This window comes from Mustelus asterias, chromosome 18 (assembly GCF_964213995.1).
Source record: "Mustelus asterias chromosome 18, sMusAst1.hap1.1, whole genome shotgun sequence".
Taxonomy (NCBI): domain Eukaryota; kingdom Metazoa; phylum Chordata; class Chondrichthyes; order Carcharhiniformes; family Triakidae; genus Mustelus; species Mustelus asterias.
The window spans coordinates 29,426,417-29,438,462 of record NC_135818.1 but is presented as its reverse complement, the minus strand read 5'-3'; the positions used below and the strand labels follow the sequence as shown (position 1 = coordinate 29,438,462).

General features: G+C 50.7%; 1 protein-coding gene across 1 annotated transcript in view; it reads left to right on the top strand.

Annotated features, from left to right (window-relative positions):
- LOC144506907 (papilin-like) overlaps positions 1-12,046 on the top strand; it is a 206,819-nt gene that overhangs the window by 160,197 nt on the left and 34,576 nt on the right. Inside the window, exon 11 of the mRNA XM_078233261.1 lies at positions 2,996-3,061. Within this exon, the coding sequence (XP_078089387.1) occupies positions 2,996-3,061 (66 nt within the window). The remainder of the gene's footprint in view (positions 1-2,995; positions 3,062-12,046) is intronic.

Genomic DNA, 12,046 nt, shown 5'->3' with positions numbered 1-12,046 from the left:
TTACACTGGAAATATTAGGAGTGTCATTGGCCCCAGAAATAATGGGAATGTTATTAATCCCAGAAATATTGAGAATGTTATTACCCCAGAAATATTGGAAGTATTATTACCGCCAGAAATATTTTGAGTGTTATTACCCTGAAAATGTTGGAAATATTATTACCCCAGAATAATTTTCGGAATGTTTTTAACCCCAGAAATATTGGGAATTTCATTACCATGGAAATATTGGAAGTATTATTATCCCGGAAATATTGGAAGTGTCATTATCCCAGAAGCATTAGAATATTATTACCCAGGATATATTGGGAATTTTGTTAATCCCAGAAATATTGGGAACATTATTCCCTGGGAAATGTTGGGAATGTTATTAACCCTGGAAAATATTGGGAAGGTTGTTACCCTGGGAAATATTGGGAACGTTATTAACCCAGGAAAATATTGGGAATGTTTTAACACTGGAATTATTAGGAATGTTATTACTTAGAAAATAGAAGCAGGAGTAGGCCATTTGGCCCTTCCAGCCTGTTCTACCATTCATTTTGTTCATGGCTGATCATCAAATTTATTATCCTGATCCTGCCTCCCCCTTAATCCCTTAATCCTTTTAGCCCCAAGAGCTATATCTCATTTCTTCTTGAAATCACATAGCGATTTAGCCTCAACTACTTTCTCTGGTAGTGAATTCTATAGATTCACCACTTTCTGGGTGAAGAAATTTCTCCTCACCTCAGTTCTAAGAGTTCCTTATCCTCAAACTATGATCCTAGCTCTGGACTCCCCCACCATTGGGAACATTCTTTCTGAATCTACCCTGTCTAATCCTGTTAGAATTTTATAAGTTTCTAGGAGATCTTCTCTCCCTCCTCTAAACTCCAATGAATATAATCCTAACCGACTTCGTCTCTCCTCATATGACAGACCTGCCATCCCAGCAATCAGCCTGGTAAACCTTCGCTGTACTGCCTCTATAGCAAGGACATCCTTCCTCAGATAAGGACACCAGAACTGCACACAATACTCCAGGTGTGGCCTCACCAACAACCTATACAATTGCAGTAAAACATCCCTATTCCTATGCTCCAATCCCCTCATTATGAGGGGCAACATACCATTTGCCTTCTTTACTGCCTGCTGTACCTGCACGCTTACTTTCAGCAACTGATGCACGAGGGTACCAAAGTTTCGTTGAGTATCCACCCATTCAAATAATAATTTGCCTTCCTATTATTGCTACCAAAGTGGATAACCTTACATTTATCCACATGCCCACACACTCAGCCTGTCCAAATGATGCTGATGTATCTCTGCATCCTCCTCACAGCTCACCCTCCCACTCATTTTTGTATCACCTGCAAATTTGGGGATTGTACATATAGCTCCCTCTTCCAAATCATTAATATACAATGTGAACAGTTTGAGTCATAGCACAGATCCCTGTGGTACCCTGTAAATATTGGGAGTGTTATTAACCCCAATAATATTGGGGGTGTTATTACCGGGGAAAAATTGGGAATGTTATTAATCCTGGAAATATTGGGAGTATTAGTAACCCATAAATATTAGGAGTATTATTAATCTCATAAATATTGGAAATGTTATTCATCCCAGGTATATGGGGAATGTTATTAATCCTGGAAATATTGGGAGTGTTGTTAATCCGGGAAATATTGGAAGTGTTATTGCTCCCAACCCTTCTAGGGGTGATAAAACCCCCAATATTTCCCGCATAATAACATTCCAAATATTTCTGGGGGTAATAACATTCCCAATAATTACACTGCCAGTGGTTCTGAGGGTGATAACATTCATAGAATCATACAGTGCAGAAGAGGCCCTTCAGCCCATCCTGCCCACATCGACACATTAGAAACACCTGAATTCCCATCTAATCCCATCTGCCAGCAATTGGCCCATAGACCTGAATGTTATGATGTGCTAAGTGCTCATCTAGATATGTTTTAAAGGATGTGAGGCAACCCGCCTCCACCACCCTCCCAGGCAGCGCATTCCAGACCGTCACCACCCTCTGGGTAAAAATGTTTTTCCTCACATTCCCCAGTTGTTCTTAGTGAAGGTGCGGATATGTAGAGAGATGCTCATCTCTGGGTTACATATGACACCGGGGTGGTGAACAGACTGCTGCTTGGGCGAGGGATAGAGTCAGGAAGGACGAAGCTCAAAGGGGGGGATCAAAAACAACTGCTTCAGTCTTCTCAATGTTTAAATGGAGGAAATTTCTGCTCATCCATGGAACAGTGGGGTCAGTGAGAGAGGCAGTGATGAGATAGAGCTGGCTATTGTCAGGTTATATATGTAAAACATCGCTGTGTATTTGAATGCTATGATGTGGAGATGCCGGCGTTGGGCTGGGGTAAGCACAGTAAGAAGTCTCATAACACCAGGTTAAAGTTCAACAGGTTTATTTGGTAGCACAAGCCACAAGCTTTCAGGGCAGCGCTCTAAAAGCTTGTGGCTTGTGCTACCAAATAAACCTGTTGGACTTTAACGTGGTGTTGTGAGACTTCTTACTGTATTTGAATGCTGCCACTGAGGAGCAGCCTGTAGATGAGAAACAGGAGGGAGCTAAGGATGGATCCTTGGAGTCTCTTCATTAAATCGTGGAACAAATTTGAGAGGCTTAACAGCCACTCCTGCTTTGCACATTTTAAGCACATTTATCCACATGCCCACACACTCAGGCTGTCCAAATCATGCTGATGCATCTCTGCATCCTCCTCACACCCCACCCTCCCACCCATTTTTGCAAATTTGGGGATTGTACATTTAGTTCCCTCTTCCAAATCATTAATATATAATGTGAACAATTCGGGTCATAGCACAGATTCCTGTGGTACCCTGTAAATATTGGGAGTGTTATTAACATTATTGGGCATCCTTTGTTGGTAGACCAACATTCTAGAAATCGTATATTAGATTTGAGCCAAGGTGTTATCAAAATATTTTTAAAGCAAATATTTATTCCATGTGTAAGGATTTCATTCATAAACAGACCAAGTGCATGGACTTCGAACCAGTGCGTGAAGGCGAGAGTTTACAGGTAACCAAGGCAGCTGCTATGGGATGGGTACACTATGAGATAGTGTACCCATCAAGGGGGAGCAAAATGATCCTTATGATTGACATTTTCTTTTGCTTAACAGAGTTTAGGCAAAGTGTGTTGTGTGCTTTATAGTGGAGTTAGAGCTTGCTTGGTGTGTGGGACCTGAGGCCTGGCAGTGTTGCAGCTTGTGCTTTTTCCAGGTGGGCTGTTATCTTGTATTAGTGATGATTAGAGTTGCTGGCACGGCAGCTTGGGGTGTGGTGTCTGTCTGTACCTGGCAGTATGCAGTGTGTGTTTCCATACAACCAGCTACAAGGTGAGTTACAATCAGTTTCCAGCTTCACAATCGGTCAGCTATTTCTCACCAGCCTGTACTCTGCTCAGTGACATCTGTACCGGAAGGATTGGCATTTTTTAAATGCACTCCCAAACACTGGTGCAGGGGTTGTTTGGACATATTTAAACCTTTTAACCAACAAAAGAATTTGTCCTGTAATCCAGAAGTGAATTAGAAACAGTGCAAATCTTAAATTTATTTGAATTCCTACATTCTTACATTCTTCCTCCTTTTGATCCACTGTATCTGCTCCAAACGTACCTCACTGCTGCCAAATAGACAGTCCTGTCAGTTTACAGTGTCTATTGCCCCCACTTCCTCAAAAACCTGAGCCATCAGCAATTCCACATCACTGTGTCTCTCTGCACATCTGTCTGCCTGTGCATGTGCACCTGCTGTGCGCATGTCAGTTTGTGCGAATGTGTCTGTGCACTTGGCTTAGTCTGTGATGGTGTGTCCATCTGAGCGTGTCTATCTGCATGCATTTGATTGTGTGCATCGTCTGTCTGTGTGCCTCTGTCTGTCCGTCTGTGTGCCTCTGTCTGTCTGTCTGCGTGCCTCTGTCTGCACACCTCTGTTTGTCTGCGTGCCTCTGTCTGTCTGCTTGCTTCTGACTGTAACAGAATACTACAGTGCAGAAGAGGCCCTTTGTCTTATCGAGTCTGCACCGACGCATGAAAGGCCCTGACCTGCCCAATAATCCCACTTGCCAGCACGTGGCCCTTGGCATTGAATGTTCTGGCGAGCCGAGTATTCATCCAGGTACATTTTAAAGGATTTGAGACATCCCAGGCAGCGCATTCCAGACTGTCACCACCCTCTGGGTAAAAAGATTTTTCCTCAAATCCCCCCTAAACCTCCCACCGCTCATTTTTAACTTGTGTCCCCTCGTAACTGACCCTTCAACTCAGGGGAACAGCTGCTCCCTATCCACCCTGTCCATGCCCCCATAATCTTGAACATCTCAATCAGGTCACCCCTCAGTCTTCTCTGCTCCAGATAAAACAACCCAAGCCTATCCAACCTCTCTTTATAACTTAAATGTTCCATCCCAGGTAATAGCCTGATGAATCTCCTCTGCACCCCCTCCAGTGCGTTCATGTCCTTCCGATGTGGTGACCAGAACTGCACACAGTACTCCAGCTGTGGCCTCACCAGAGTTCTATACAACTCCAGCATGGCCTCTCTGCTTTTATAATCTACCCCAATTGATAAAGGCGAGTGTGCCATATGCCTTTTTCACCACCCTATTTACCTGCTTTTCTGCCTTCAAAGATCTATGGACAAACACACCAAGGTCCCTTTGTTCTTCGGAACTACCCAGTGTCAGACCTTTCATAGTATACCTCCTTGTCAAATTACTCCTTCCAAAGTGCATCATCTCACACTTTTCAGGGTTAAATTCCATCTGCCACTTATCCGCACATTTGACCATCTCATCTATATCTTCCTGTAACCCAAGACACTTGACCTCACTGTTAACCACCTGGCCAATCTTTATGTCATCGGCAAACGTACTGATTCTACCTCCCACATAGTCATCTATGTCATTGATATAAATAATGAACAATAGGGGGCCAGCACCCTGCTTCTTCACCTGATGAAGGAGCAGCGCTCCGAAAGCTTCACCTGATGAAGGGGCAGCGCTCCGAAAGCTTCACCTGATGAAGGAGCAGCGCTCCGAAAGCTTCACCTGATGAAGGGGCAGCGCTCCGAAAGCTTCACCTGATGAAGGAGCAGCGCTCTGAAAGCTTCACCTGATGAAGGGGCAGCGCTCCGAAAGCTTCACCTGATGAAGGAGCAGCGCTCCGAAAGCTTCACCTGATGAAGGGGCAGCGCTCCGAAAGCTTGTGGCTTGTGCTACCAAATAAACCTGTTGGATTTTAACCTGGTGTTGTGAGACTTCTTACTGTGCCCACCCCAGTCCAACGCTGGCATCTCCACATCATGACCTCCCCAGTGGCCAGGGAGGAATTAACAATTTGAGTCAGAAACCCTGCAATTTCCTCCCTTGCCTCCCACAACATCCCGGGACACCGTCTGCATTCCCCCTTCTGTTTGCCTGCATACATCTGTCTCTCTGTCTGCGTCTGTCTCTGCATCTGTCACCATGCATATGTCTGTCTACCTGCCTGTGTGCGTCTGCCTGCGTGTGTCTTCCTGCGCCTGCCAGCATGCATTTGTCTGCACGTGCCTGTCTGCGTCTAACTTTCTGTATTTGTCTGTCTGCATGCATCTGTCTCTCCACGTGCAAGTGTCTCTCCATGTGCATCTGTCTGTTCGTATGACTGCATGCATGTTCACGTGCGTGTGTGCCTTTGTCTGTCTGCATGTCTCTGTGTGCTTGCCTCTGTCTGTCTGTCTGCATGCATCTGTCTGTCTGTCTGCGTGCCTCTGTCTGTCTGCATTTGTGTGTCATAGAAATCCTACAGTGCAGAAAGAGGCCATTCGGCCCATCGAGTCTGCACTGACCACAATCCCACCCAGGCCCTACCCCCATATCCCAACATATTTACCCGCTAATCCCTCTAACTTACGCATTTCAGGACACTAAGGGGCAGTTTAACATGGCCAATCAACCTAACCCGCACATCTTTGGACTGTGGGAGGAAACCGGAGCACCCGGAGGAAACCCACGCAGACATGAGGAGAATGTGCAAACTCCACACAGACAGTCACCCAAGCTGGGAATCGAACCCGGGACCCTGGAGCTGTGAAGCAGCAGTGCTAACCACTGTGCTACCGTGCCGCCCATGTCTGTCTGCATTCTTCCATCTGTCTGTGTGCCTCTGTCTGTCTGCATTCCTCCGTCTGTCTGCGTGCCTCTGTCTGTCTGCGTACCCCTGTCTGTTTGTGTGCCCCTGTCTGTCTGCGTTACCCTGTCTGTCTGCTTGCTTCTGTCTATCTGCGTGCCTCTGCATGTCTGCATTCATCCGTCTGTCTGCATTCCTCTGTCTGTCTGCGTGCCTCTGTCTGTCTGCGTGCCACTGTTTGTCTGCGTGCCACTGTTTGTCTGCGTGCCATTGTTTGTCTGCGTGCCACTGTCTGTTTGCGTGTCCCTGTCCGTCTGCTTGCTTCTGTCTGTCTGCGTGCCTCTGTATGTCTGCATTTCTCCATCTGTCTACGTGTATCTGCCTTTCTGCATGCCACTATCTGTCTGCATGCCACTGTCTGCCTGCGTGCCACTGTCTGTCTGTGTCCCACTGTCTGTCTGCTTGTCCCTGTCTGTCTGCTTGTCCCTATCTTTCTGCTTGTCTCTGTCTGTCTGCGTGCCCCTGTCTGCCTGCGTGCCCTGTCTGCCTGTGTGCCCCTGTCTGCCTGCGTGCCCCTGTCTGCCTGCGTGCCCTGTCTGCCTGTGTGCCCCTGTCTGCCTGTGTGCCCCTGTCTGCCTGCTTGCCCCTGTCTGTCTGCGAGTCCATGTCTGTCTGCGTGCCCCTGTCAGTCTGCATGTCCCTGTCTGTCTGCATGCTCTGTCTGCTGCTTGCCCCTGTCTCTGCGTGCCCCTGTCTGTCTGTGTGCCCCTGTCTGTCTGTGTGCCCCTGTCTGTCTGCTTGCCCCTGTCTCTGCGTGCCCCTGTCTGTCTGTGTGCCCCTGTCTGTCTGTGTGCCCCTGTCTGTCTGCTTGCCCCTGTCTGTGTGCCCATGTCTGTCTGCGTGCCCCTGTCTGTGTGCCCATGTCTGTCTGTGTGCCCCTGTCTGCCTGCGTGCCCCTGTCTGCCTGCTTGCCCTTGTCTGCCTGCTTGCCCCTGTCTGTCTGTGAGTCCATGTCTGTCTGCGTGCCCCTGTCTGTCTGTATGTCCCTGTCTGTCTGCATGCTCCATCTGCTGCTTGCCCCTGTCTCTGCGTGCCCCTGTCTGTCTGCGTGCCCCTGTCTGCCTGCTTGCCCCTGTCTGTCTGCGTGCCCCTGTCTGGTCTGCGTGCCCCTGTCTGTCTGCATGCCGCTGTCTGTCTGCGTGCCCCTGTCTGTCTGTGTACTCTTGTCTGCCTGCTTGCCCCTTCTGTCTGTGTGTCCTGGTCTGTCTGCGTGCCCGTCTGCCTGCTTGCCTGCCCCTGTCTGCCTGCTTACCCCGGTCTGTCTCCGTTTCTCAGTCTGTCTGTGTGTCCCTGTCTGTGTGTCCTTGTCCGTCTGCGTGTCCCTGTCTGAATGTCCCTGTCTGTCTGGGTGCCCTGTCTGCTGCTTGCCCCGTCTGTCTGCACGACCCAGTCTGTCTGCATGCCCCTGTCTATTTGAGTGCCCCTGTCTGTCTGCGTGTCCCTGTCTGTCTGCGTGTCCCTGTCTGTCTGCGTGTCCGTGTCTGTCTGTGTGTCCCTGTCTGTCTGCACGACCCACTCTGCCTGCTTGCCCCTGTCTCTGCATGCCTCTGTCTGTCTGCTTGCACCTGTCTGTCTGCGTGCCCCATCTGTCTGCGTGACCTGTCTGTCTGCGTGCCCGTCTATCTGCGTGCCTGTCTGTCTGCGTGCCCCTGTCTGCTTGCTTGCCCCTGTCTGTCTGCTTGCCCCTGTCTGTCTGCGTTACCCTGTCTGTCTGCGTGCCTCTGTCTGTTTGCGTGTCCCTGTCCGTCTGCTTGCTTCTGTCTGTCTGCGTGTCTCTGTATGTCTGCATGCCCCATCTGCCTGCTTGCCTTTGTCTGCCTGCTTGCCCATGTCAGTCTGTGTATCCCTGTCTGTCTGCGTGCCCCTGTCTACCTGCTTGCCTCTGTATGTCTGTGTGTCCCTGTCAGTCTGCATGCCCCTGTCTGCATGTCCCTGTCTGTCTGCGTGTCCTTGTCTGTCTGCTTGCCCCTGTCTGTCTGCGTGACCTCGTCTGCCTGCTTGCCCTGTCTGTCTGCATGTCCCTGTCTGTCTGCGTGTCCTTGTCTGTCTGCGTGCCCTTGTCTGTCAAAGAACAAAGAACAGTACAGCACAGGAAACAGGCCCTTCGGCCCTCCAAGCCTGTGCCGCTCCTTGGTCCAACTAGACCAATCGTTTGTATCCCTCCATTCCCAGGCTGCTCATGTGACTATCCAGGTAAGTCTTAAACGATGTCAGCGTGCCTGCCTCCACCACCCTACTTGGCAGTGCATTCCAGGCCCCCACCACCCTCTGTGTAAAAAACATCCCTCTGATATCTGAGTTATACTTCGCCCCTCTCAGCTTGAGCCCGTGACCCCTCGTGATCGTCACTTCTGATCTGGGAAAAAGCTTCCCACCGTTCACCCTATCTATCCCCTTCATAATCTTGTACACCTCTATTAGATCTCCCCTCATTCTCCGTCTTTCCAGGGAGAACAACCCCAGTCTACCCAATCTCTCCTCATAGCTAAGACCCTCCATACCAGGCAACATCCTGGTAAACCTTCTCAGCACTCTCTCCAAAGCCTCCACGTCCTTCTGGTAGTGCGGCGACCAGAACTGGACGCAGTACTCCAAATGCGGCCTAACCAGCGTTCTATACAGCTGCATCATCAGACTCCAGCTTTTATACTCTATACCCCGTCCTATAAAGGCAAGCAGACAGACAGGGACAGCCCCTGTCTGCCTGCTTGCCCCTGTCTGTCTGCGTGCCCGTCTGCCTGCTTGCCTGCCCCTGTCTGTCTGCGTGTCCCTGTCTGTCTGAGTGTCCCTGTCTGTCTGCGTGTCCCTGTCTGTCTGCGTGCCCCTGTCTGTCTGCATGCCCCCGTCTGTCTGCATGCCCCGTCTGTCTGTGTGCCCCTTCTGTCTGCGTGCCCCTGTATGGCTGTGACCCTGTCTGTCTGCATCCCTCTGTCTGTCTGCGTCCCTCTGTCTGTCTGCATGCAACTACTTGTTGCATGCTTCTGTTTATCTGTGTGCCTCTATCTGTCTGTGTGCCTCTATCTGTCTGCTTGCCCCTGTCTGTCTGCTGGCCCCTGTCTGCCTGCTTGCCCCTGTCTGTCTGCATGTCCCTGTCTGTCTGCATGCTCCGTCTGCTGCTTGCCCCTGTCTCTGCGTGCCCCTGTCTGCGTGCCCCTGTCTGTCTGCGTGCCCCTGTCTGTCTGCGTGCCCCTGTCTGTCTGCGTGCCCCTGTCTGCCTGCTTGCCCCTGTCTGTCTGGGTGTCCCTGTCTGTCTGTGTGTCCCTGTCTGTCTGCATGCCACTACTTGTTGCATGCTTCTGTTTATCTGTGTGCCTCTATCTGTCTGTGTGCCTCTATCTGTCTGCTTGCCCCTGTCTGTCTGCTTGCCCCTGTCTGTCTGCTTGTCTCTGTCTGTCTGCATGCCCCTGTCTGTCTGCGTGCCCCTGTCTGCCTGCTTGCCCCTGTCTGTCTGGGTGTCCCTGTCTGTCTGCGTGTCCCTGTCTGTCTGCGTGTCCCTGTCTGTCTGCATGTCCTTGTCTGTCTGCGTGCCCCTGTCTGCGTGTCCCTGTCTGTCTGCATGCCCTGTCTGCTGCTTGCCCCTGTCTGTCTGCTTGTCTCTGTCTGTCTGCGTGCCCCTGTCTGTCTGTGTGCCACTGTCTGTCTGCGTGCCCCTGTCTGTTTGTGTCCCTCTGTCTGTCTGCATGCCCCTGTCTGCCTGCTTGCCCCTGTCTGCCTGCCTGGCCCTGTCTGCCTGCATGTCCCTGTCTGTCTGCGAGTCCCTGTCTGTCTGCGTATCCTTGTCTGTCTGCGTGCCCCTGTCTGTCTGTGTCTCCCTGTCTGCCTGCATGCCCCTGTCTGTCTGCGTGTCCCTGAATGTCTGTGTGCCCCTGTCTGTCTGCGTGTCCCATCTGTCTTCTTGCCCCTGTCTGTCTGCGTTACCCTGTTTATCTGTGTGCCTCTGTCTGTCTATGTGCCACTATCTGTCTGCGTGCCACTATTTGCATGTCACTGTCTGCTTGCCCCTGTCTGCCTGCTTGCCCCTGTCTGCCTGCTTGCCCCTGTCTGTCTGTGTTATCCTGTCTATCTGCTTGCTTCTGTCTGTCTGCATTCCTCCATCTGTCTGCCTTCCTCTGTCTGTCCGTGTGCCTCCGTCTGTCTGCGTGCCTCCATCTGTCTGCTTGCCCCTGTCCGTCTGCATGCCTCTGTCCGTCTGCATGATTCTGTCTGCCTGCGTGCCCCTTTCTGCCTGCTTGCCCCTGTCCGTCTGCATGCCTCTGTCCGTCTGCATGATTCTGTCTGCCTGCGAGCCCCTTTCTGCCTGCTTGCCCCTGTCTGTCTACGAACCCCTGTATGTCTACGTGCCCCTGTCTGTCTGCTTGCCTCTATCTGTCTGTGTGCCTCTATCTGTCTGCATGCCACTGTTTGTCTGTGTGCCTCTATCTGTCTGCATGCCACTGTTTGTCTGCTTGTCTCCATCTGTCTGCATGCATCCGTCTGTCTGCATGCCTCCGTCTGTCTGCGTGCCTTAATCTGTCTGCGTGCCTCTTTCTGTCTGCGTGCCTCTTTCTGTCTGCGTGCCTCTTTCTGTCTGTGTGCCTCTGTCTGTCTGGGGTGATCAGTAAGTTTGCGGACGACACGAAAATGGCTGGACTTGCAGATAGTGAGGAGCATTGTCAGAGGCTACAGAAGGATATAGATAGGCTGGAAATTTGGACAAAGAAATGGCAGATGGAGTTCAATCCAGATAAATGCGAAGTGATGCATTTTGGTAGAACTAACGTAGGGGGGAGATATACGATAAATGGCAGAACCATAAAGGGTGTAGATACGCAGAGGGACTTGGGTGTGCAAGTCCACAGATCCTTGAAGGTGACGTCACAGGTGGAGTAGGTAGTGAATAAGGCATATGGCATGCTTGCCTTTATAGGACGGGGCATAGAGTATAAAAGTTGGGGTCTGATGTTGCAGTTGTATAGAACGTTGGTTCGGCCGCATTTGGAATACTGCGCCCAGTTCTGGTCACCACACTACCAGAAGGACGTGGAGGCTTTAGAGAGAGTGCAGAGGAGGTTTACCAGGATGTTGCCTGGTATGGAAGGGCTTAGTTATGAGGGGAGATTGGGTAAACTGGGGTTGTTCTCACTGGAAAGACGGAGGATGAGGGGTGACCTAATAGAGGTGTATAAAATTATGAAAGGCATAGATAGGGTGAACGGTGGGAAGCTTTTCCCCAGGTCGGTGGTGACGTTCACGAGGGGTCATAGGTTCAAGGTGAAGGGGGGGAGGTTTAACACAGATATCAGAAGGACGTTTTTTGCACAGAGGGTGGTGGGGGCCTGGAATGCGCTGCCGGGCAAGGTGGTGGAGGCGGACACACTGGGAACGTTTAAGACTTATCTAGATAGCCACATGAACGGAGTGGGAATGGAGGGATACAAAAGAATGGTCTAGTTTGGACCAGGGAGCGGCGCGGGCTTGGAGGGCCGAAGGGCCTGTTCCTGTGCTGTATTGTTCTTTGTTCTTTGTCTGTTGCTTGCCTCTATCTGCCTGCCTGCCCCTGTCTGTCTGCATGCCCCTTTCTGTCTGTGTGCCCCTGTCTGTCTATGTGCCCCTGTCTGTCTGCATGCCCCTATCTGTCTGCGTGCCTCTGTCTGCCTGCTTGATCTTGTTTGTCTGCGTTTACCCTGTCTGTTTGCTTGCTTCTGTCTGTCTACTTGCTTCTGTCTGTCTGTGTGCCTCTGTCTGTCTGCGTGCCACTGTCTGTCTGCTTGTCTCCATCTGTCTGCATGCCTCTATCTGTCAGTGTGCCTCTATCTGTCTGTGTGCCTCTATCTGTCTGCGTGCCTCTATCTG